Source organism: Lissotriton helveticus, chromosome 6, assembly GCF_964261635.1.
Source record: "Lissotriton helveticus chromosome 6, aLisHel1.1, whole genome shotgun sequence".
In the NCBI taxonomy this organism is placed as follows: domain Eukaryota; kingdom Metazoa; phylum Chordata; class Amphibia; order Caudata; family Salamandridae; genus Lissotriton; species Lissotriton helveticus.
Window position 1 is genome coordinate 2,103,296,425 of NC_136067.1, and position 27,334 is coordinate 2,103,323,758.

The 27,334-nt window shown below is 44.9% G+C and overlaps 1 protein-coding gene across 1 annotated transcript; it reads right to left on the reverse strand.

Moving 5' to 3' along the window:
* Window positions 1-1,340: 1,340 nt before the first annotated feature.
* On the reverse strand, window positions 1,341-25,691 carry LOC144764058 (uncharacterized). The gene is made up of 2 exons (XM_078650210.1): window positions 25,587-25,691; window positions 1,341-4,883 (listed from the first exon to the last, which is right to left on the reverse strand). Exon 2 carries the CDS (start codon window positions 4,455-4,457, stop codon window positions 3,690-3,692), a length of 768 nt encoding a protein of 255 aa, XP_078506336.1. The 5' UTR covers window positions 4,458-4,883; window positions 25,587-25,691; the 3' UTR covers window positions 1,341-3,689.
* Between the last annotated feature and the right edge of the window lie 1,643 nt (window positions 25,692-27,334).

Consider the following 27,334-nt stretch of genomic DNA (forward strand, 5'->3'; position numbering starts at 1 on the left):
TTAGACTTAGCTATAGTGACCGCTTTCTGACTATTGGATACATCGTGGCCCAGGCGGATATTATTACACAATTCAAGTTCAGCTTGTTGCAACTCTTCGAGTCTATCTTTAGTGTGTTGCTGTGCTGGTTTCCAACGGTGGGAGGTAAAGTTTTTAGTTTACCCACGTAAAGCCACTTTAAATGTATCCCAGGCGATAGAATCAGAAGAGGTACCCCTATTAATATTAAAGAATTCTGGAATCCAAATAGCCATACGCTCCTGATATTGCTGATCTATAAGGAGCTTGCTCTCGAAAGTCCATGGCCTAATTTGGTTAGTAGGACGGTCCCATGAGAGATCAATAATTATGGGATTATGAGCGGATATGGTCCTGGGGGCAACTTCAATGTGTGCCGAAGAGGCATTTTGATCCGAAAGAAAAGCATAGTCAAGGCGTACAATTTTATTACGTGGGGCAGAATAGAATGTATATCCACCCATATCCTGATGGTGATAGTGCCATAGATCTATAAGACCATGGTCCAACAAAAGAATTTGGAGAGCCTTGAATACCTGAGGCTTTCGGCCCACATAGTTACGACAAGTTAGGAGATTGATTAGAAAGATTAATATTAAAGTCGCCAGTAAATAATATTGGATGGGGCCATCCCACTAATTCCAAATTTAGGCTCCTGAGAACTTGCGGATCATCTAAATTGGAAGCGTATATTGAGCAGACTGATAATGGAGATCTGTTAAGCAAGAGTTCAATAATTGCCCATATTCCAAAATTATCCACCTTCATCCTTTTAATAGATCCAACCCCATTCTTCAGGAGAATAGCTACACCCCTGATTGTAGATGTTTGTCTAGAACAGGCAACCAACTCATATCAGGAAATCTTAACCAGCTACGTTTAGTCCATGGGATATGAGTCTTCTGTAAGCAAATTAGATCAGACCAGTAGAATTTGGAGAATCTTGTAAACCATCCTACACTTCTTGGGATCAGTCCAACCACAGATATTCCATGTGACACAGCGTAGCCTACCCCACCCCATTCAAACAGTAGAAAAACCAACAACCAACAAGACTCGATTTACTAATAGTACTGTACAGAAAAATTACTGGACCTCTGAACAAGAATATACATAGTGTCGACAATATTTGAGTCATTAGCGCGTCAATCATGTTTCCTAAACACAAAAAAGATACTAGAAACAGAAACAGCCTCTTGAGCCCCCGCCACCAAAACACCACCCCCGAACCCCCCTAAACCCTCCCCCGAAACCACCCCCCACCTTCCCAACACCCCTCGCCCCCACCCCCCATGTAGAGCAACAGGACCATGGTCCTTTTGATGGTCAGGTTGGTGAGACCCACTTTCTCCCGGAACCGGAGACCCCCCCCTCCATTAAAGCACTACGGAAGACCTGACCGCCAGATAAACAAAAAAGCCAAAGAGAGAAAATCTAGCAAACTATCTGTCAGGTCATCTAAAGTCACTAATCTTCAAAGTGAGCACACATCCCATCCCGAGTCAATCCGAATTTAGTGCAACAAGTTAAATTAAATAAGGCAGTTCAACCTAGATAGTCCCAAGAAACTCCTTGGCCAATATCTCTGATGTAAAGTATTTAGTCTGACCTTTACAGATCACTTTCAACATAGAAGGAAAGAGTAGAAAGGCTTGAGCACCCTTAGCCTGGAACAAGGGCATCAGCTGACGAAGGTGCCACCACCTCTCAACTGTAGCTGGACAGAAATCAGGCTGCACAAAAAATTGACATCCCTTCGCAGTCCGCTTTTTATCAGGTCTGGCGAGATCAAATATTTTCTCACGTGCGAGAAAATTGTTGAAGCATATCAGGATGGCGCGTGGGAAGGTTTTATTGGTACCAGAAGCTGAGGTTTGCCGCTGCTAAAATGGAAACCGGTGTGCCCGCTATATTGCTAAATTCCAGTCCCATTGTGTAACTTCTGGATACGCCTCCAAAAAGAGCTCGACTATGAACTGCCTAACATCTTCGCTTTCTATATTTTCTTCGATTCCTAAGACTCTTAAGTTGTTTCTTCTTGCTGATTTTCTAAGTCCGTGAGCTTCCATAGGATATCCTTATGTTGTTCCTTAATCTCTGTTGTGAGTTCTTTCTGGGCCACCACTGCATCCTCTAACGCCAAAATCCGCTCCTCAGCTTCCCAAACCCTGGAGGCAATGTCAGTACATGTTTTCACCACTCGGCGCAAGGAGTTCTGCATTCTACGGCACGCCCCCTGTGTACGAATGTTCTCCTGTCTTGTAGCCTCGCTGTGGGTGATGATAGTTTGGTAAATTGTTGAGAGGGTAACTTCCTCAGAGGTTTCTGTTGACGAGCCATAGGGATTGTCAGGTGTAGCTCCACTGTTCGTTACAGCTTGGTCTAATACTATATTCTGTAGGCAGGCGGTATTTATCAATCCCTTGTGGCAGGGGGCTTTTTGAACTGTATTAACAGCGCTCGCAGCATTCACATCCTTAGAAGCCTCACTAAGGCGCTAATCCCCTGATTCACTGTCGTAGTCGGACCATTCAAGTTCAGCATCAAACTCCGGATCCTCCTCCGCTGATGAATGATCCGAAACTGAATAAAATGTATCTGTGGCCTCAGTGCTCTCTGGCCCCCTTGAATCGAGACCAGACTCTGGAGTAATGACTGTACCAATCGCAAACAACAGATTAGAGCTTTGCTCCAGGAGAGAGACCGAATGGGCATCAAATTGAATACATGGCTAAACTACAGTTCCCAGCATACATTGAGAAGGAGGTATGGGTGCAATATTAGACATATCACTTGAATTTTGTATAAGAGTAGCACCTGAGTTGATATCGTGTGGAATTTCTGATGTAGTATTTATCTTTGCCTAGTAATAAATATCTTGTTGCATTATGCACATTCATGGGTTTCTCTCCTACGTGGACTATCTGATGTTGCATAAGATGCTACTTTCTAATAAATGCCTTCTCACATTCAGTGCAGTTGAATGTTCTCTCTCCGGTGGAGATTTTCTAATGTTGCTTCAGCTCTCAATTGATTAAAAAAGATTTTTCACATTCTGTACATTGGTATGGTTTCTCCCCAGTTTGGACCTTTTGATTTTACTTTAGCTGTCGATTTGTTATACATGCTTTGCCACATTCTGTGCATTGATATGGTTTCTACCCAGTGTGGAATTTCTGATGTAACATTAGATGTGCCTTTCTAATGAATGCCTTCTCACATTTATATGGTTTCTCCCCAGTGTGGACTATGTGATGTCGTTTTAGATCTTTATTTGTTATAAATGCTTTATCACATTCTGTACATTTATATGGTCTCTGCCCAGTGTGGATTTTCTGATGTTGTTGTAGGTTTCCATTTGTTATAAATGCTTTGTCACATTCTGTACATTTATATGGTCTCTCCCCAGTGTGGAATTTCTGATGTAACATTAGTTGTTCCTTTCTAATGAATGTCTTCTCACATTCTGCACATGTATATGGTTTCTCCCCAGTGTGGATTTTCTGATGTAACATTAGACGTGCCTTTTTAATGAATGCTTTGTCACACTCTGTACATTGATATGGTTTCCACCCAGTGTGGAATTTCTGATGGTCCAGTAGATATGACTTTCTAGGAAATGCTTTGTCACACTCTGTACATTGAAATGGCATCTCCCCAGTGTGGATTTTCTAATGTTCCATTAGACGTGACTTTCTAATGAATGCTTTGTCACACTCTGTACATTGATATGGTTTCTCCCCAGTGTGGAGTTTCTGATGTAACATTAGACGTGACTTTCTAATGAATGCTTTGTCACACTCTGTACATTGATATGGTTTCTCCCCAGTGTGGCCTTTCTGATGTTCCTTTAGATGTGACTTTCTAATGAATGCTTTGTCACACTCTGTACATTGATGTGGTTTCTTCCCAGTGTGGATTTTCTGATGTCGCTTTAGCTCTCCATTTATTACAAAAGCTTTGTCACATTCTGTACATTTATACGGTTTCTCCCCAGTGTGGAATTTCAGATGTTGCTTTAGCAATCCATTTGTTTTAAACGCCTTATCACATTCTGTACATTTATATGGTTTCTCCCCAGTGTGGATCATGTGATGTAGTTTTAGATCTTTATTTGTTATAAATGATTTGTCACATTCTGTACATTTATATGGTTTCTCCCCAGTGTGGATCATGTGATGTCGCTTTAGCTCTCCATTTGTTATAAATGCTTTGTCACATTCTGTACATTTATATGGTCTCTCCCCAGTGTGGGTTTTCAGATGTTGCTTTAGCTCTCCATTTGTTACAAATGTTTTGTCACATTCTGTACATTTATATGGTTTCTCCCCAGTGTGGATTTTCTGATGTCGCTTTAGCTGTCCAATTGTTATAAATGCTTTGTCACATTCTGTATATTTATATGATTTCTCCTCTACGTGGACATTCTGATGCTGCATTATGGCTTTCACGGCAGAGAAAACTTTTCCACAGTCAGTCGATCAATATGGTTCTTCTCCAGTATAACTTTCTGATGTCGCACTTGCTTTGTCTCCCTAATAAATGCGTTGCCACTTTCTAGATATTCAAACGGTTTCTCTTCTGTGTGTTCTTTCTGATCCAGGTTATCTCTTCCTTCGTAGTGAGAACCTTATCAGACTTGCTTCAGTATGTCAGTGTGTTAGTTTGTCAATGTTTATCAGGTGATCCCTAAGAGCCAAGTACAGACCACATTGGGCAGTTTGGATTTTCTGCTGTAGAAAGACTTTGGCGAGGCATTAGCCTTCAATGGAAGAAATTTTAAGGTGCACTGTTTTTACATCACTTCCTACACAACTGATGATTAATTCCTTCACTTTTTTTGTTCATTACTGCATTTATTTCACCTGTTGGAGAAAAAAAAACACTGGATAAGCTTAAATGGTGGGTCCATCACGAAATTCTATTGGCATTTAATGAGACATTTAATTCACCACATAGACAAGTGTGCTGAAGAAATTCTAGATTACACTTTCAATGTAAAGATGCCATAGGCAGAGCAAGGGCATATGATCCTTTCTTGACGCCCTCCTATCGTGGATTGTGGACTCAAGGAGTAACCAAGACTCCAGTTGAGTCTTTTGTGTAGCACCACAGTTCTTCTGACAGCGGTTCTATGTAGATCCAAAAGAGTCGGATGTGATGGGGCCAGAGACTCAGCACTTACGTCCAAATGGGCCTTATTTGTGAGGGAAACTTCAAAGAGTAGTTTTGAAGTACACCAGTATCGCTTTCAATCCTGGCACTCACTCCAGACTACCAAAGGGAGTAATCATTCCTTTATATGGGGACAGTCTACTACCCTGTGAAGGGTAAGAGTGGGCCCCTTCCTCCCATCTGCCCAGAAAGACCCATTGGGATGCAGATGGATGCTAAATCACACCCAACCCTTGCAGTGTCTGTGGCTCTCTAGAAGGAATACACAAAGGGGTCGGTCACCTAGCCCAGACGTGTACTAGAGACAGGGTATAAGGCACAAAGAGCAGTACAAGCAGAGAAAAGTCCACTTTCTAAAAGTAGCTTTTCTAAAATAGTAATGTTAAATCTGACTTTACCAGTAAGGAAAATGCTACTTACCAGTATGCATCTGTTCTTGGCATGTAGAGCTGCAGAGATGTACACTTAGCATTAGATCGTCACCTGGTGGTGGGCTTGGATGATCGCATGTTGTAGTCATCTTGGAAGAAGTCTTTGTAGTCACGAGATAGGTGACTCCTCCCTTGGACGATAGGGACTGTGGGCATCGGCTCCATCCTTAGATTGTTTTCACCATGATGGGAAATGACGGAGTTAGTAGAAGTAAAGAAAAAAGATGTCCATGCGTGTGCATCTAGGTAAGATAAAACTGGAACAGATACAGGTCCCGGGGAGGCGGGAGGGCGTGTACAACTCTGCAGCTCTACATGCCAAGAACAGATGCATACTGGTAAGTAGCATTTTCTGTTTGAGGCATATGAGCTACAGATTGTACACTTAGCATCGATTGTGCAGCAGTGTCTCCCCTAGCGGCGGTCACCTGTATCTGTTGCAGTAGTTTGAAAGAGAGTTTTAAGGACAGCTTGGCCTACTGCAGCTTTCTGGTTGGCTTGCACATCAACACAGTAGTGTTTAGTGAAGGTGTGTGTTGTAGACCATGTTGCAGCCTTGCATATGTCCTCTAGGGGGATGTTTCCTAAGAAAGCCATAGAGGTTCCTAGTTTGCTTGTTGAGTGCGCTCTAGGAGGAACTGTTAATGTACGTTTTGTGTTTTGATAGCATATTTTTATACATTTTACAATCCACCTGGCAATCCCACCTTTAGAGATGGGGTTGCCTTTATGAGGTGGAGAGAAAGACAAACACAGTTGTTTTGTTTTTCGAAAAGACTTAGTCCTATCTATATAGTAGAGAAGAGCTCTTTTAACATCTAATGTGTGTAGAGCCCTTTCTGCTACAGAGTTTGGGTTTTGGAAAAACACAGGTAATCTACAGATTGGTTTAAATGAAAAGGAGTTCTGACTTTTGGAAGGAATTTTGGATTAGTTCTTAAAACCACTTTGTTACGATGTAGTTTTAAAAATGGTTCTTGTATTGTAAATGCTTGTATTTCACTTACTCTTCTAAGAGAGGTGATAGCAATAAGAAAAGCTGTTTTCCACGTGAGGAATTGCAGTTCACATTTATGTAAAGGCTCGAAAGGGGGTCCCATGAGTCTTGCAAGAACAACGTTTAGGTTCCATACTGGAGAAGGTGGCAACCTGGAAGGGATGATTCTTTTTAATCCTTCCATAATGCTTTAATTGCAGGCACTCTGAAAAGAGACAGATGTCTGTTTTGTAAATATGCTGCAATTGCTGCAAGGTGCAGGCGTATGGATGAATATACTAAGTTACACCTTTGTAAATGTAAAAGGTAACACATAATATTCTGGATGGAGACATCCAGGGGATCAATGTGGTTATTGTTGAATAAATGGTGAATCTCTTCCATTTAGCAGCATAACAAGCTCTGGTAGTAGGTCTCCCGTCCTCTTTAATAATGTTCATACAGTCTGGTGGTAGGTTAAGATAACCAAACTCTAAGACTTCAGGAGCCAGATTGCCAGATTCAGTTGATTTGGGTCTGGATGTCGGATGTCTCCATGGTTCTGCGTTAGCAGGGATGGAGTTAGTCGTAGCTTTTGGTGTGGAACTACAGATAGTTCTAGCAGTGTGGTAAACCATGGTTGGGTGCCCATGTGGGAGCTACTAGGATTAGTTTGAGAGACTGTTGTCTGAGCTTGCGTACTACAAATGGTATTAGTGGTATTGGCAGAAAAGCGTATGCAAATCTTCCTGACCAGTTCATCCATATTGCATTGCCCTTGGACAGCGGGTGTAGAAACCTGGCGGCGAAGGTTAGGCATTTTGCGTTTTCGTGTGTGGCGAACAGATCTATGTCTGGATGACCCTGCTTGTGAAAGAATGGTTGAAGAACCTGCGGATGTAGTTCCCATTCATGAATTTGTTGTGTCTGCCGACTCAACAGATCTGCTATCTGATTGTGAACTCCTGGAAGGTGCTCTGCCAACAGATATATGTTCTGTGGAATGGCCCATCTCCAAATGTTCTGTGCGAGCTGGGACAGTTGTAGCATGTGAACAGCAGCTATATACAATGATATGTGCTGGGAAAATGGTTCGCTTCTGTTTGTCGACGACGTTTCGACCTTAAAAACAATGTGGAGGGGGCGTGGCCAAGATGGAGACGGAGTAAGACGTGGTGGTGACTCAGTGGTGGCGGCTGGGGATTTGGTGTGATTGCAGTGTGTTTGGTTTGATTCTGGCGTTATGGGGGGCACTGTTTGGAGCGGTGGGGGGCGTTGACTAAATGTTGCCTGTTACAATAGGCTCCTGGAATGTTAAAGGCCTTAATTCTCCTCAAAAGCGTCAGAAAGTATGGAAGTATATTCTTGATCATCATTTAGATGTGGTGGGCCTGCAGGAGACTCATTTGGCCCGTAAAGATGAATCTAGACTTAAGCACAGGCAATACCCCCTGATCTACAAATCCTCTGCCACTACTAAGCACCGGGGGGTGGCGCTTTTGTTCCGCTCTAAACTTCAATTTCAACCCATGGGGGTGCGGGGTGACAAGGAGGGGCGGTGGCTGATGGTGAAGGGGATGCTCCTGGGTAAGCTTTGCACGTGGGTGGTTGTCTATGCACCGAATGCGGGCCAGAATGGGTTCCTTGAGGCCTGAGGGTGGTGGGGGACTTTGGGGAGGGAGCGTTGATAGTGATGGGGGATTTTAATTTGGTTTGGGACAAAAGTCTTGATTGCTCACATCAGCAGAGGACGGAGGCGGGTCTCTTCTCCCCTGAACTGCGCGACACTTTGATCAGTCTGGGCCTTGTTGATAGCTGGCGCTCCCTACACCCCCGCACTAGGGATTACAGGTTCTATTCCCATGTCCACCACACATATTCACGTCTCGACCACATTTTTCTACATCAGTCTTTGCAGGGCGACTTGCGGGACAGCAAGATATTTCCGCTTTCGGTGTCTGATCATAGCCTTTTGGCGACGTGCTTGGTCTGGGCCCCGGAGTCATCCCCTCACCGCAAATGGTACTTCCCTATCTCTCTTACGCGGGATGAGGAATCCTGCAAAAATTGGTGAGTTTTTTTAGCTTAACAAAGATGGAGACACCTCGGTCTTCACCCAATGGGACGCCTTTAAGGCGACGACACGGGGCACGTGCATTGCGCTGAACTCCGCCCTGAACAGGCTTCGGCGCGAGGAGAGGGAGGCGCTGGAGGCGGAACTGGCGACACTGGAAACTGCCCATAAGCAGAATCCTTCTTGAAAGACCCTTCGCCCTCTTGCTACGGTGCAGGGGAAACTCAGGGCCCACTATAATATTCGGGCCGAGTATACCCTCTTGTGAGGGTGTCGTCGGAGTTGGTCGTGATGCGGTTTGGTGTTTCTGTGGACGATGGCGATGCCTCCTCCGGTTTGGTTGACGCAGTCCCTCAGGGTGATCTTGTAGCCATCCGGGATGGCTATGGCGATGTAGGGGGCTGAGGAGGCGTTCATCCATGTTTCCGTGAGGAAGGCGACGTCTGGTGATGTTGTGTCGAGGAGGTTCCAGAGTTCCACGGCGTGCCTGTGGACGGAGCGGGTGTTGAGGAGGATGCACTTGAGGTGGTTGTTGCTGGTGCTCGGCTTGGCGGGTGCGGTGCAGGTCCGGAGGCAGGTGAATTGGCAGGCTTATATGAATAAATGTGGTTGGGTGTCGCACACTTTCAACTAATTGCTCAAGTTTTACCGATATGTGTGCTGCTCTGTATTAATGCCTGCCAAGCATTGGTGAATGAACTCTAAATTAAGGCCTAACCCCACGTGGGCTGCTAGGACTACAGTGCGCACTACTAAAATAACGTATAAACATTCAAAGAACTTTTCAAATTAATCCACAGTGTATTCGATACGTTTCATTTAGGTACAGAGGATTCTTCGTAATAGACAGACTGCATAGGTTCGCTTATAGAGAGAGTTTTCATCGTTCTTGATTTTGCACGGATCATTTAGCCACGACGTTCGTCTTTCTATTAAGTTGACAATTGGAACCCCTGACGAAGGGACAAGAACGTCCCGAAATGCATTGGGTGGTGGTTCATGAAACATTCTAAAAACAATGCATATTGTAAATGTTATATGATTTGATCCTATGAACAGTCTTTTGGATTCTACTGATGATTTAAATAAATGAAACGTATCGAATACACTGTGGATTAATTTGAAAAGTTCTTTGAATGTTTATACGTTATTTTAGTAGTGCGCACTGTAGTCCTAGTAGCCCACGTGGGGTTAGGCCTTAATTTAGAATTGGCAGGCTTGGCAGGTGAAGGGTCCGTGTGTGTGCCTCGAGGTGGCTTGGTAGCAGGCGGTGTTTCGGCCGGCGTTGAGTGCGTGGAGGGTGGCGGTGTCATAAGTTTGTCGGGTGCGTTGGCATCGTCGAGGACCAGGGGTCCTGGCGCTGGGCGTGGTCTCTGCGCACAATCAGCACGCCCGCTGCGTGTGACCGCAGCGCGTACGCGCGGGCTCCATTTGAGGCGAAGTGGGAGGGAGGAGCAGCTGGGAGATGGGAGCGGGCGGCCAATGGGGTCACAGAATACAAAGGGGGTGGGGCCGCGAGGGAGCAGCGGCGGGGAGCGGTCACACCGGCGGTACAATATTGACAAAAAACGCAAAAACTACTGTCAGCAGAAAACACTAAATACAATACAATTATGAAATGGCAAAGATGAGGGCAACAGCGGGAGGAAAAAATGAGCAGCAGCAAGGGGGCACCGAGGTCAGGGACGAACCTGTGGCGCTGGGGCCGAGACGCGCCTACAGCTGGTGGCCCGTGCGGCGTGGGGGTGTCCTAGGGTCAGGTCACACTCGCCTACGCCGCGCCGGCTCCATTTGAGGCTAAGGGGGAGGGAGGAGCAGCTGGGAGGCGGGAGCGGGTGGCCAATGGGGTCACAGAATACAAAGGGGGCGGGGTTATTAATGTAAGCAGGGGCAATTGCAGATGTGCCTGGTGGTCTATACACCCAAGTAACCCACTGAGCTATCCCTGTAAAATACAGTCTTGTAATATGCTGGCAGACTCTCTGCAGGAGGCGTGTAAACCCACTGAGCTATCCATATAAAATACAGTCCTCTAATATGCCGGCAGACTCTCTGCAGTAGAAGCATCAACTCACTGAATTATCCCTATAAAATACAGTCCTGTACTATGCTGATAGACTCTTTACAGGAAGCATTAACCCACTGAGCTATCCGTTTAAAATACAGTTCTGTAATATGCTGACAGACTCTCTGCAGGAGGCGCATTAACCCACTGAGCTAGCCATATAAAATACAGTCCTGTAATATGCTGACAGACTCTCTGCAGGAGGCGCATTAACCCACTGAGCTATCCGTATAAAATACAGTTTGATTCTGTAATATGCTGACAAACTCTCTGCAGGAGGCACATTAACCCACTGAACTATCTATATAAAATACAGTCCTGTAATATGCTGACAGACTCTCTGCAGGAGGCGCATTAACCCACTGAGCTCTCCATATAAAATACAGTCCTGTAATATGCTGACAAACTCTCCGCAGGAAGCACATTAACCTACTGAACTATCTATATAAAATACAGTCCTGTAATATGCTGACAGACTCTCTGCAGGAGGCGCATTAACCCACTGAGCTCTCCATATAAAATACAGTCCTGTAATATACTGACAAACTCTCTGCAGGAGGCACATTAACCCACTGAACTAACTATATAAATTACAGTCCTGTAATATGCTGACAGACTCTCTGTGCAGGAGGCGCATTAACCCACTGAGCTCCCCATATAAAATACAGTTCTGTAATATGCTGACAGACTCTCTGCAGGAGGCGCATTAACCCACTGAGCTCTCCATATAAAATACAGTCATGTAATATGCTGACAAACTCTCTGCAGGAGGCACAATAACCTACTGAACTATCTATAAAAATACAGTCCTGTAATATGCTGACAAACTCTCTGCAGGAGGCACATTAACCTACTGAACTATCTATATAAAATACAGTCCTGTAATATGCTGACAGACTCTCTGCAGGAGGCGCATTAACCCACTGAGCTCTCCATATAAAATACAGTCCTGTAATATGCTGACAAACTCTCTCCAGGAGGCACATTAACCCACTGAGCTATCCATATGAAAAACAGTCCTGTAATATGCTGAGAGACTCTCTGCAGCAGGCACATTAACCCACTGAGACATCTGTATAAAATACAGTCCTGTAATATGTAGCACACTCTCTGCAGCAGGCACATTAACCCACTGAGACATCCGTATTAAATACAGTCCTGTAATATGTAGCACACTCTCTGCAGGAGGCGCATTACCAACTGAGCTATCCATATATAATACAGTCTTATAGTATGCTGGAGATTCTCTGCAGGGGGTGCATTAACCCACTGAGCTATCCATATAAAATACAGTCCTGTAATATGCTGGCAGACTCTAGGCAGGAGGCGCATTAACCCACTGAGCTCTCCATATAAAATACAGTCCTGTAATATGCTGGCAGATCCTAGTCAGGAGACGCATTAACACACTGAACTATCCATATAAAATACAGTCCTGTAATATGCTGACAGGCTCTTTGCAGGAGGCACATTAACCCACTGAACTATCCATATAAAATACAGTCTTGTAATATGCTGGCAGACTCTCAGCAGGAGGCACATTAACCAACTAAGCTATCCATATAAAATACAGTCCTGTAATATGCTGACAGACTCTCAGCAGGAGGCACAATAACCCACTGAGCTAGCCATATAAAATACAGTTCTGTAATATGCTGACAGACTCTCTGCAGGAGGCGCATTAACCCACTGAGCTAGCCATATAAATACAGTCCTGTAATATGCTGACAGACTCTCTGCAGGAGGCGCATTAACCCACTGAGCTATCCGTATAAAATACAGTTTGATTCTGTAATATGCTGACAAACTCTCTGCAGGAGGCACATTAACCCACTGAACTATCTATATAAAATACAGTCCTGTAATATGCTGACAGACTCTCTGCAGCAGGCACATTAACCCACTGAGATATCCGTATAAAATACAGTCCTGTAATATGTAGCCGACTGTCTGCAGGAGGTGCAATAACCTACTGAGCTATCAATATAAAATACAGTCCTGTACTATGCTGATAGACTCTTTACAGGAAGCATTAACCCACTGAGCTATCCGTTTAAAATACAGTTCTGTAATATGCTGACAGACTCTCTGCAGGAGGCGCATTAACCCACTGAGCTAGCCATATAAAATACAGTCCTGTAATATGCTGACAGACTCTCTGCAGGAGGCGCATTAACCCACTGAGCTATCCGTATAAAATACAGTTTGATTCTGTAATATGCTGACAAACTCTCTGCAGGAGGCACATTAACCCACTGAACTATCTATATAAAATACAGTCCTGTAATATGCTGACAGACTCTCTGTGCAGGAGGTGCATTAACCCACTGAGCTCTCCATATAAAATACAGTCCTGTAATATGCTGACAAACTCTCTGCAGGAGGCACATTAACCCACTGAGCTATCCATATGAAAAACAGTCCTGTAATATGCTGAGAGACTCTCTGCAGCAGGCACATTAACCCACTAAGACATCTGTATAAAATACAGTCCTGTAATATGTAGCACACTCTCTGCAGCAGGCACATTAACCCACTGAGACATCCGTATAAAATACAGTCCTGTAATATGTAGCACACTCTCTGCAGCAGGCACATTAACCCACTGAGACATCCGTATAAAATACAGTCCTGTAATATGTAGCACACTCTCTGCAGGAGGCGCATTAACCCACTGAGCTATCCATATATAATACAGTCTTATAGTATGCTGGAGATTCTCTGCAGGGGGTGCATTAACCCACTGAGCTATCCATATAAAATACAGTCCTGTAATATGCTGGCAGATCCTAGTCAGGAGACGCATTAATACACTGAACTATCCATATAAAATACAGTCCTGTAATATGCTGGCAGACTCTCTGCAGGAGGCGCATTAACCCACTGAACTATCCATATAAAATACAGTCTTGTAATATGCTGGCAGACTCTCAGCAGGAGGCACATTAACCAACTGAGCTATCCATTTAAAATACAGTCCTGTAATATGCTGACAGACTCTCTGCAGGAGGCGCATTAACCCACTGAGCTATCCGTATAAAATACAGTTTGATTCTGTAATATGCTGACAAACTCTCTGCAGGAGGCACATTAACCCACTGAACTATCTATATAAAATACAGTCCTGTAATATGCTGACAGACTCTCTGCAGCAGGCACATTAACCCACTGAGATATCCGTATAAAATACAGTCCTGTAATATGTAGCCGACTGTCTGCAGGAGGTGCAATAACCTACTGAGCTATCAATATAAAATACAGTCCTGTACTATGCTGATAGACTCGTTACAGGAAGCATTAACCCACTGAGCTGTAATATGCTGACAGGCTCTTTGCAGCAGGCACATTAACCCACTGAGATATCCGTATAAAATACAGTCCTGTAATATGTAGCCGACTGTCTGCAGGAGGTGCAATAACCCACTGCGCTATCCATATAAAATACAGTTCTGTAATATGCTGACAGACTCTCTGCAGGAGGCGCATTAACCCACTGAGCTAGCCATATATAATACAGTCCTGTAATATGCTGACAGACTCTCTGCAGGAGGCGCATTAACCCACTGAGCTATCCGTATAAAATACAGTTTGATTCTGTAATATGCTGACAAACTCTCTGCAGGAGGCACATTAACCCACTGAACTATCTATATAAAATACAGTCCTGTAAGATATAGCCGACTGTCTGCAGGAGGTGCAATAACCTACTGAGCTATCAATATAAAATACAGTCCTGTACTATGCTGATAGACTCTTTACAGGAAGCATTAACCCACTGAGCTATCCGTTTAAAATACAGTTCTGTAATATGCTGACAGACTCTCTGCAGGAGGCGCATTAACCCACTGAGCTAGCCATATAAAATACAGTCCTGTAATATGCTGACAGACTCTCTGCAGGAGGCGCATTAACCCACTGAGCTATCCGTATAAAATACAGTTTGATTCTGTAATATGCTGACAAACTCTCTGCAGGAGGCACATTAACCCACTGAACTATCTATATAAAATACAGTCCTGTAATATGCTGACAGACTCTCTGTGCAGGAGGTGCATTAACCCACTGAGCTCTCCATAAAAAATACAGTTCTGTAATATGTAGACAGACTCTCTGCAGGAGGCGCATTAACCCACTGAGCTCTCCATATAAAATACAGTCCTGTAATATGCTGACAAACTCTCTGCAGGAGGCACATTAACCTACTGAACTATCTACATAAAATACAGTCCTGTAATATGCTGACAGACTCTCTGCAGGAGGCGCATTAACCCACTGAGCTCTCCATATAAAATACAGTCCTGTAATATGCTGACAAACTCTCTGCAGGAGGCACATTAACCCACTGAACTATCTATATAAATTACAGTCCTGTAATATGCTGACAGACTCTCTGTGCAGGAGGCGCATTAACCCACTGAGCTCCCCATATAAAATACAGTTCTGTAATATGCTGACAGACTCTCTGCAGGAGGCGCATTAACCCACTGAGCTCTCCATATAAAATACAGTCATGTAATATGCTGACAAACTCTCTGCAGGAGGCACAATAACCTACTGAACTATCTATAAAAATACAGTCCTGTAATATGCTGACAAACTCTCTGCAGGAGGCACATTAACCTACTGAACTATCTATATAAAATACAGTCCTGTAATATGCTGACAGACTCTCTGCAGGAGGCGCATTAACCCACTGAGCTCTCCATATAAAATACAGTCCTGTAATATGCTGACAAACTCTCTGCAGGAGGCACATTAACCCACTGAGCTATCCATATGAAAAACAGTCCTGTAATATGCTGAGAGACTCTCTGCAGCAGGCACATTAACCCACTGAGACATCTGTATAAAATACAGTCCTTTAATATGTAGCACACTCTCTGCAGTAGGCACATTAACCCACTGAGACATCCGTATAAAATACAGTCCTGTAATATGCAGCACACTCTCTGCAGGAGGCGCATTAACCCACTGAGCTATCCATATATAATACAGTCTTATAGTATGCTGGAGATTCTCTGCAGGGGGTGCATTAACCCACTGAGCTATCCATATAAAATACAGTCCTGTAATATGCTGGCAGACTCTAGGCAGGAGGCGCGTTAACCCACTGAACTATCCATGTAAAATACAGTCTTGTAATATGCTGGCAGACTCTCTGCAGGAGGCGCATTAACCCACTGAGCTCTCCATATAAAATACAGTCCTGTAATATGCTGGCAGATCCTAGTCAGGAGACGCATTAATACACAGAACTATCCATATAAAATACAGTCCTGTAATATGCTGACAGGCTCTTGCAGGAGGCACATTAACCCACTGAACTATCCATATAAAATACAATCTTGTAATATGCTGGCAGACTCTCTGCAGGAGGCGCATTAACCCACTGAGCTCTCCATATAAAATACAGTCCTGTAATATGCTGGCAGATCCTAGTCAGGAGACGCATTAATACACAGAACTATCCATATAAAATACAGTCCTGTAATATGCTGACATGCTCTTGCAGGAGGCGCATTAACTCACTGAACTATCTATATAAAATACAGTCCTGTAATATGCTGACAGACTCTCTGCAGCAGGCACATTAACCCACTGAGATATCCGTATAAAATACAGTCCTGTAATATGTAGCCGACTGTCTGCAGGAGGTGCAATAACCTACTGAGCTATCAATATAAAATACAGTCCTGTACTATGCTGATAGACTCTTTACAGGAAGCATTAACCCACTGAGCTATCCGTTTAAAATACAGTTCTGTAATATGCTGACAGACTCTCTACAGGAGGCGCATTAACCCACTGAGCTAGCCATATAAAATACAGTCCTGTAATATGCTGACAGACTCTCTGCAGGAGGCACATTAACCCACTGAGACATCTGTATAAAATACAGTCCTGTAATATGCTGACAGACTCTCTGTGCAGGAGGTGCATTAACCCACTGAGCTCTCCATAAAAAATACAGTTCTGTAATATGTTGACAGACTCTCTGCAGGAGGCGCATTAACCCACTGAGCTCTCCATATAAAATACAGTCCTGTAATATGCTGACAAACTCTCTGCAGGAGGCACATTAACCTACTGAACTATCTATATAAAATACAGTCCTGTAATATGCTGACAGACTCTCTGCAGGAGGCGCATTAACCCACTGAGCTATCCATATGAAAAACAGTCCTGTAATATGCTGAGAGACTCTCTGCAGGAGGTGCATTAACCCACTGGGGTATCCATATAAAATACAGTCCTGTAATATGCTGACAAACTCTCTGCAGGAGGCACATTAACCTACTGAACTATCTATATAAAATACAGTCCTGTAATATGCTGATAGACTCTCTGCAGGAGGCGCATTAACCCACTGAGCTCTCTATATAAAATACAGTCCTGTAATATGCTGACAAACTCTCTGCAGGAGGCACATTAACCCACTGAACTATCTATATAAATTACAGTCCTGTAATATGCTGACAGACTCTCTGTGCAGGAGGCGCATTAACCCACTGAGCTCCCCATATAAAATATAGTTCTGTAATATGCTGACAGACTCTCTGCAGGAGGCACATTAACCCACTGAGCTATCCATATGAAAAACAGTCCTGTAATATGCTGAGAGACTCTCTGCAGCAGGCACATTAACCCACTGAGCTCTCCATATAAAATACAGTCATGTAATATGCTGACAAACTCTCTGCAGGAGGCACAATAACCTACTGAACTATCTATAAAAATACAGTCCTGTAATATGCTGACAAACTCTCTGCAGGAGGCACATTAACCTACTGAACTATCTATATAAAATACAGTCCTGTAATATGCTGACAGACTCTCTGCAGGAGGCGCATTAACCCACTGAGCTCTCCATATAAAATACAGTCCTGTAATATGCTGACAAACTCTCTGCAGGAGGCACATTAACCCACTGAGCTATCCATATGAAAAACAGTCCTGTAATATGCTGAGAGACTCTCTGCAGCAGGCACATTAACCCACTGAGACATCTGTATAAAATACAGTCCTGTAATATGTAGCACACTCTCTGCAGCAGGCACATTAACCCACTGAGACATCCGTATAAAATACAGTCCTGTAATATGTAGCACACTCTCTGCAGGAGGCGCATTAACCCACTGAGCTATCCATATATAATACAGTCTTATAGTATGCTGGAGATTCTCTGCAGGGGGTGCATTAACCCACTGAGCTATCCATATAAAATACAGTCCTGTAATATGCTGGCAGACTCTAGGCAGGAGGCGCGTTAACCCACTGAACTATCCATATAAAATACAGTCTTGTAATATGCTGGCAGACTCTGCAGGAGGCGCATTAACCCACTGAGCTCTCCATATAAAATACAGTCCTGTAATATGCTGACAGACTCTCTGCAGGAGGCACATTAATACACAGAACTATCCATATAAAATACAGTCCTGTAATATGCTGACAGACTCTCTGCAGGAGGCACATTAACCCACTGAGCTATCCATATAAAATACAGTCCTGTAATATGCTGGCAGATCCTAGTCAGGAGACGCATTAATACACTGAACTATCCATATAAAATACAGTCCTGTAATATGCTGACAGACTCTCTGCAGGAGGCGCATTAACCCACTGAGCTATCCGTATAAAATACAGTTTGATTCTGTAATATGCTGACAAACTCTCTGAAGGAGGCACATTAACCCACTGAACTATCTATATAAAATACAGTCCTGTAATATGCTGACAGACTCTCTGCAGCAGGCACATTAACCCACTGAGATATCCGTATAAAATACAGTCCTGTAATATGTAGCCGACTGTCTGCAGGAGGTGCAATAACCAACTGAGCTATCCATATAAAATACAGTCCTGTAATATGCTGACAGACTCTCAGCAGGAGGCACAATAACCCACTGAGCTATCCATATAAAATACAGTTCTGTAATATGCTGACAGACTCTGCAGGAGGCGCATTAACCCACTGAGCTATCCGTATAAAATACAGTTTGATTCTGTAATATGCTGACAAACTCTCTGCAGGAGGCACATTAACCCACTGAGACATCCGTATAAAATACAGTCCTGTAATATGTAGCACACTCTCTGCAGGAGGCGCATTAACCCACTGAGCTCTCCATATAAAATACAGTCCTGTAATATGCTGACAAACTCTCTGCAGGAGGCACATTAACCCACTGAGCTATCCATATGAAAAACAGTCCTGTAATATGCTGAGAGACTCTCTGCAGCAGGCACATTAACCCACTGAGACATCTGTATAAAATACAGTCCTGTAATATGTAGCACACTCTCTGCAGCAGGCACATTAACCCACTGAGACATCCGTATAAAATACAGTCCTGTAATATGTAGCACACTCTCTGCAGGAGGCGCATTAACCCACTGAGCTATCCATATATAATACAGTCCTGTAATATGCTGGCAGACTCTAGGCAGGAGGCGCGTTAACCCACTGAACTATCCATGTAAAATACAGTCTTGTAATATGCTGACAAACTCTCTGCAGGAGGCACATTAACCTACTGAACTATCTATATAAAATACAGTCCTGTAATATGCTGACAGACTCTCTGCAGGAGGCGCATTAACCCACTGAGCTCTCCATATAAAATACAGTCCTGTAATATGCTGACAAACTCTCTGCAGGAGGCACATTAACCCACTGAACTATCTATATAAATTACAGTCCTGTAATATGCTGACAGACTCTCTGTGCAGGAGGCGCATTAACCCACTGAGCTCCCCATATAAAATACAGTTCTGTAATATGCTGACAGACTCTCTGCAGGAGGCGCATTAACCCACTGAGCTCTCCATATAAAATACAGTCATGTAATATGCTGACAAACTCTCTGCAGGAGGCACAATAACCTACTGAACTATCTATAAAAATACAGTCCTGTAATATGCTGACAAACTCTCTGCAGGAGGCACATTAACCTACTGAACTATCTATATAAAATACAGTCCTGTAATATGCTGACAGACTCTCTGCAGGAGGCGCATTAACCCACTGAGCTCTCCATATAAAATACAGTCCTGTAATATGCTGACAAACTCTCTGCAGGAGGCACATTAACCCACTGAGCTATCCATATGAAAAACAGTCCTGTAATATGCTGAGAGACTCTCTGCAGCAGGCACATTAACCCACTGAGACATCTGTATAAAATACAGTCCTTTAATATGTAGCACACTCTCTGCAGCAGGCACATTAACCCACTGAGACATCCGTATAAAATACAGTCCTGTAATATGTAGCACACTCTCTGCAGGAGGCGCATTAACCCACTGAGCTATCCATATAAAATACAGTCCTGTAATATGCTGGCAGACTCTAGGCAGGAGGCGCGTTAACCCACTGAACTATCCATGTAAAATACAGTCCTGTAATATGCTGACAGGCTCTTTGCAGGAGGCACATTAACCCACTGAACTATCCATATAAAATACAGTCTTGTAATATGCTGGCAGACTCTCAGCAGGAGGCACATTAACCAACTGAGCTATCCATATAAAATACAGTCCTGTAATATGCTGACAGACTCTCTGCAGGAGGCGCATTAACCCACTGAGCTATCCGTATAAAATACAGTCCTGTAATATGTAGCCGACTGTCTGCAGGAGGTGCAATAACCTACTGAGCTATCAATATAAAATACAGTCCTGTACTATGCTGATAGACTCTTTACAGGAAGCATTAACCCACTGAGCTGTAATATGCTGACAGGCTCTTTGCAGGAGGCACATTAACCCACTGAACTATCCATATAAAATACAGTCTTGTAATATGCTGGCAGACTCTTAGCAGGAGGCACATTAACCAACTGAGCTATCCATATAAAATACAGTCCTGTAATATGCTGACAGACTCTCAGCAGGAGGCACAATAACCCACTGAGCTATCCATATAAAATACAGTTCTGTAATATGCTGACAGACTCTCTGCAGGAGGCGCATTAACCCACTGAGCTAGCCATATAAAATACAGTCCTGTAATATGCTGACAGACTCTCTGCAGGAGGCGCATTAACCCACTGAGCTATCCGTATAAAATACAGTTTGATTCTGTAATATGCTGACAAACTCTCTGCAGGAGGCACATTAACCCACTGAACTATCTATATAAAATACAGTCCTGTAATATGCTGACAGACTCTCTGCAGGAGGCGCATTAACCCACTGAGCTCTCCATATAAAATACAGTCCTGTAATATGCTGAGAGACTCTCTGCAGCAGGCACATTAACCCACTGAGACATCTGTATAAAATACAGTCCTGTAATATGTAGCACACTCTCTGCAGCAGGCACATTAACCCACTGAGACATCCGTATAAAATACAGTCCTGTAATATGTAGCACACTCTCTGCAGGAGGCGCATTAACCCACTGAGCTATCCATATATAATACAGTCTTATAGTATGCTGGAGATTCTCTGCAGGGGGTGCATTAACCCACTGAGCTATCCATATAAAATACAGTCCTGTAATATGCTGGCAGACTCTAGGCAGGAGGCGCGTTAACCCACTGAACTATCCATGTAAAATACAGTCCTGTAAGATGCTGACAGACTCTCTGCAGGAGGCTCATTAACCCACTGAGCTTTCCGTATAAAATACAGTCCTGTAATATGCAGCAGACTCTCTGCAGGAGGCGCATTACCCACTGAGCTATCCATATAAAATACAGTCCTGTAATATGCTGGCAGACTCTCTGCAGGAGGCGCATTAACCCACTGAGCTCTCCATATAAAATACAGTCCTGTAATATGCTGACAGACTCCTTACAGGAGGTGCAATAACCTACTGAGCTATCCATATAAAATACAGTCATGTAATATGCTGACAGACTCTCTGCAGCAGGCACATTAACCCACTGAGATATCCGTATAAAATACAGTCCTGTAATATGTAGCAGACTGTCTGCAGGAGGTGCAATAACCTACTGAGCTATCAATATAAAATACAGTCCTGTAATATGCTGGCAGACTCTAGGCAGGAGGCGCGTTAACCCACTGAACTATCCATATAAAATACAGTCCTGTAATATGCAGCCGACTCTGTGCAGGAGGTGCATTAACCTACTGAGCTACCCATATAAAATACAGTCTGGTAGTATGCTGGCAGACTGTCTGCAGGAGGCGCATTAACCCACTGCGCTATCCATATAAAATACAGTCCTGTAGTATGCTGACAGACTCTCTGCAGGAGGCACATTAACCCACTGCGCTATCTATATAAAATACAGTCCTGTAGTATGCTGACAGACTCTCTGCAGGAGGCACATTAACCCACTGAGCCATCCATATAAAATACAGTCCTGTAATATTCTGGCAGACTCTAGGCAGGAGGCGCGTTAACCCACTGAACTATCCATATAAAATACAGTCTTGTAATATGCTGGCGGACTCTGCAGCAGGCACATTAACCCACTGAGACATCCGTATAAAATACAGTCCTATAATATGTAGCACACTCTCTGCAGGAGGCGCATTAACCCACTGAGCTATCCATATATAATACAGTCTTATAGTATGCTGGAAATTCTCTGCAGGGGGTGCATTAACCCACTGAGCTATCCTTATAAAATACAGTCCTGTAATATGCTGGCAGACTCTAGGCAGGAGGCACGTTAACCCACTGAACTATCCATGTAAAATACAGTCTTTTAATATGCTGGCAGACTCTCTGCAGGAGGCGCATTAACCCACTGAGCTCTCCATATAAAATACAGTCCTGTAATATGCTGGCAGATCCTAGTCAGGAGGCGCATTAACACACTGAACTATCCATATAAAATACAGTCCTGTAATATGCTGACAGACTCCTTACAGGAGGTGCAATAACCTACTGAGCTATCCATATAAAATACAGTCCTGTAATATGCTGACAGACTCTCTGCAGCAGGCACATTAACCCACTGAGATATCCGTATAAAATACAGTCCTGTAATATGTAGCAGACTTTCTGCAGGAGGTGCAATAACCTACTGAGCTATCCATATAAAATACAGTCCTGTAATATGCTGACAGACTCTTTGCAGGAGGCACATTAACCCACTGAACTATCCATATAAAATACAGTCTTGTAATATGCTGGCAGACTCTCAGCAGGAGGCACATTAACCAACTGAGCTACCCATATAAAATACAGTCCTGTAATATGCTGGTAGACTCTCTGCAGGAGGTACATTAACCCACTGACTGAGCTAACCATATAAAATACAGTCGTGTAATATGCTGCCAGACTTTCTGCAGGAGGTACATTAACCCACTGAGCTCTCCATATAAAATACAGTCCTGTAATATGATGGCAGACTCTTTGCCGGAGGCGCATTAACCTACTGAGCTATCCATATACAATACAGTCCTGTAATATGCTGACACTGTGGTACTTCCATTGTCGTGGTCCGATCACAGTGCCATTTTATTTGACCTGAAGGATTCAAAAGGCCTTCAACCCAGACCTGAACCCATAAGGAAGATTGCAAAAAGAGCCTGGAAAAATGCAGATTGTTTAGCATTAGAAGGAGCACTAAAGAGAACCATGTGCCCTCTCCCCTCTCGGGTGGACGAGGCTACGTCGGCCTATACAGATTAGATAGACACAGCATGCAATAAAGTAGTTCCGGTTAAACATTGAACCCATAAACGGGCCCAACCCTCAGACCCCTGGTACTCAGATGATTTTTAAAAACCTGAAACAGCCTGTAAAATATTAGAATGGGCATGGAGGAAAGGGTATAAGAGTAAGGATATAGAAATTTATAAGCAAAGTCTCAGAATCTATAAGGAACTATTGCTGGAAACAAAAAAGAAGTTTTTACAGAACAAATTTCTCAAGCTAATTCCAATTTCAAAGAACTCTTTAAAACGATTACTAAACTTGCCGCACCAGCCCCTAAGAGCTTAAGTAGTCCTGAATTGTGCGAAAAATTGGCTCCTATTTTCTAACAAAATGTAGAATGTATTTTTTCTACATTCACTTTAGCCCAAAAAGGTGAAAAAGTGCAGCCACCTAAAATAGAACCTAATAGACCCACCCTACACCAGTTTTAGATAAATTCTCATTGCTAGAAATATAAGAGTCAATCAATCTTTTGAACTCTATGCGATCAGGGTCTTCCCTGGACCCATGTCCGGCGTTTGTATTGAAATTAATTCCGGAAGTCAAAGGGTCAGCTCTTACCCCTTTGCTCAACACCATATTCACCACCGGCATATTTCCCAGGGACTGAAAGAAGGCCTCTATACTCCCCCCATTAAAAAAAACAACTCTGGTTCCTAAGGACCCAAGTAGTTATAGGCCAATTTCATGGCTTCCGCTTCTTGCAAAAAATGCTGAAAAAGCTATGAATTCCCAGCTCAGTGTATTTATCCAAATCAATAATCTACTCGACCAATCTCAATACAGGTTTAGAGGTGAACACAGCACGGAGCTGGCTTTAATTAAATCTACGGAGGAAGTGAGGGAGGCCTTGGACTGTGGAGGCAAGGCAATACTGATTATGCTAGATTTGTCAGCGGCCTTTGACACGGTCCATCATGAAGTTCCGATGGACCGGCTGTCTGAAGCAGGGGTACAGGTTGATGCTTGGAACCTCCTGCAGTCCTTTCTATCTGAAAGAACACAAACAGTTGATCTGGACAACAAGTCAAAGCCGTTTCCTGATTCTTGTGGGGTGCCTCACGGCTCACCGTTAAGCCCAACACTTTTTAATATTTACATGATAACTCTGGCATGTTTGATAAGATCCTTTGGCTTCCAACTCACCTCATATGCAGACGACACTTAAATTGTGTTAATGTGGAGGAAAAGGAAACTGGGGCACGTTTTCATGATTGTATGAAAGCCATCTCAGGATTGGATGTCGACCAACTGCTTGAAACTAAATTCAAGCAAAAGAGAGGTCATCATATTCAGGAATAACCCACACCCATGGACACCAGACTGGTGACCCGAAGATTTTGGTATTTGCCCTGATTCCAGCAAGCTACAAATCTGTGGGTGTTCGTGCATAACAAACTTACGTTTAGTGACCACATAAGCACGGTGGTGTCAGCTTGTTTTCTGATACTCAGAATCATAAGAAAAATAAAGCTTTATCTTCCAGAAGAAAGTCTCAGGACGGTGGCCACGGCACTTGTTATGGCCCGTCTGGATTATTGCAACAGCCTCTGTCTGAACGCCCAAAAACAGCACATTAACAGGCTTCAGATCGTGCAAAACTCGGCGGCCAGGTTGTTAACAGGGACACCTACATTTTGTCAAAAAAGAACTAATACAACTACACTGGCTCCCTGTGAAAGAAAGGGTACGCTTTATGGGCCTCTGTATGGCATTTAAAGCCCTCAATGGAATAGGCCCGACCAACTGAGGCAAAGATTCAAATGGTATGTTCCAGGAAGGACTCTTCGGTCCACAGGAGCAAGACAAGTCCTAGTTCCTATATTTAAAAGAGCCCGTTGGGGAGCTAGGAGTTTCATCGCCTGCGCATCTAAGGCCTGGAATGATCTGCCGTTCCATTTGAGAAATTCAGCAGATCTCCTCTCTTTTACAAGCATTAAACAAACAAACAAACAAACATTGGCAAAGCCAGGAGATTGTGCATGGGTGACAGCTATTGGTTTTGTCAATGCTTGTTCAGGGCCTGTGCTCTGAGGACAGAGATACAGAATTCACGAATGGCTGATGAACTCTTTCTTGCAAAAGCCTCGAGGCGCCTCCAGGAGTCAACACAGGGTCTGAGGGGTCAATGCTGAGGGGTGAGGGTCGATGACAGAGATGAGCCCCCCCCTCTGCCCCTCTCCTCAGCCCCCCCTCTGACTCACCAGCCTCACAGCGCCTGCAGATGAAGCCTCCGCTTCGAGGCGCCCCCGGGGCTGCAGCTCCGCTGTCTGCGAGTGCACTTCTTGGCTGCAGCTACGGAGGACGTCACTTCCGGAGGTCGTGAAAGCGGATCTGCGCATGCGCCACCCACTGGCTACGTATTTATGGGGAAGTGAGCGCACTGCAGGTCGTGAGTGTAGATCTGCGCATGCGCAACGGCGGCTACGCGTTTGTGAAAAGATCGACTGTTAATAACTGCGCATGCGCGCACCTTCCGTTACAAGTTGAGAGGGAAACCGCTGTTCAAGGGCCTGCGCATGCGCAGCACGGCCTGTATGATACCTTGAAAGAGGCCCGCCGGGGTCTCCGCATGCGCAGTGCGACCAGTATGATACCCTGACTGCTTCCTGTAGGGGTCTGCACATGCGCTCAGGGACCAGTGTGTTGTCCTGACAGCTGACCCCTGACCCCATGTTTGCCGCAGTCAGAGCAGGATCCCCGGGTCAGGGGTGAGGGCAGCGTCATCACTGTCTGTGTTTATGGGATTTCACGAGCACCAGAGAGAGGTGAACCAGACCCTGACTGGACACCCGGGGAGAGGGGGGGGCAGGTGAAGGGTTCTATGTGGCCCTCTGTGGGGGGGGGGCAGAGGTGAAGGACTCTATGGGCCCCCTGGGGGGGGGGCAGAGGTAAAGGATTCTATGGGGCCCCCTGGGGGGAGGGGCAGAGGTGAAGGACTCTCTGGGCCCCCCTGGGGGGGGCAGAGGTGTGAAGGATTCTATGGGGCCCCCGGGGGGAGGGGCAGGAGGGGAAGGGTTCTATGGGGCCCCCTGGGGGGAGGGGCAGAAGGTGAACGATTCTATGGGGCCCCCTGGGGGGGAGGGGCAGAAGGTGAACGATTCTATGGGGCCCCCTGGGGGGGGAGGGGCAGGAGGTGAAGGGTTCTATGGGGCCCCCGGGCGGAGGGGCAGGAGGTGAAGGGTTCTATGGGGCCCCCTGGGGTGGGGGCAGGGGTGAAGGATTCTCTGGGGCCCCCTGGGGGGGGGAGGGGCAGGGGTAAAGGATTCTATGGGGCCCCCTGGGGTGGGGGCAGGGGTAAAAGATTCTATGGGCCCCCTGGGGGGGGAGGGGCAGGAGGTGAAGGGTTCTATGGGGCCCCCGGGGGGAGGGGCAGGAGGTGAAGGGTTCTATGGGGCCCCCTGGGGGGGGGCAGAGGTGAAGGACTCTCTGGGCCCCCCTGGGGGGGGGCAGAGGTGAAGGATTCTATGGGCCCCCCTGGGGGGGAGGCAGACGTGAATGATTCTATGGGGCCCCCTGGGGTGGGGAGGGACAGGGGGACAGAGGTGAAGGATTCTATGGGCCCCCTGGGTGGGAGGGGCAGAGGTGAAGGATTCTATTGGGCCCCCTGGGGGGGGGCAGAGGTGAAGGATTCTATTGGGCCCCCTGGGGGGGGAGGGGCAGAGGTAAAGGATTCTATGGGGCCCCCTGGGGTGGGGGCAGGGGTAAAGGATTCTATGGGACCCCTGGGGGGGGAGGGGCAGGAGGTGATCAGGGAGCAGGCAATCAATCAATCAGAGGTTGGTGAAGCTGATTGAGCGCGCAGGTCACCCGACTAGTCTTACCATCCTCACCTGGGCCCATACGCATGACTAAGCCTAATAACCACCAGGTGACCTTGGCGCCAACTCTAATCAGTGATTTATGAATTTCGTTTTAGGACCTATACCATTGTCTTACTAATCCTTATCAT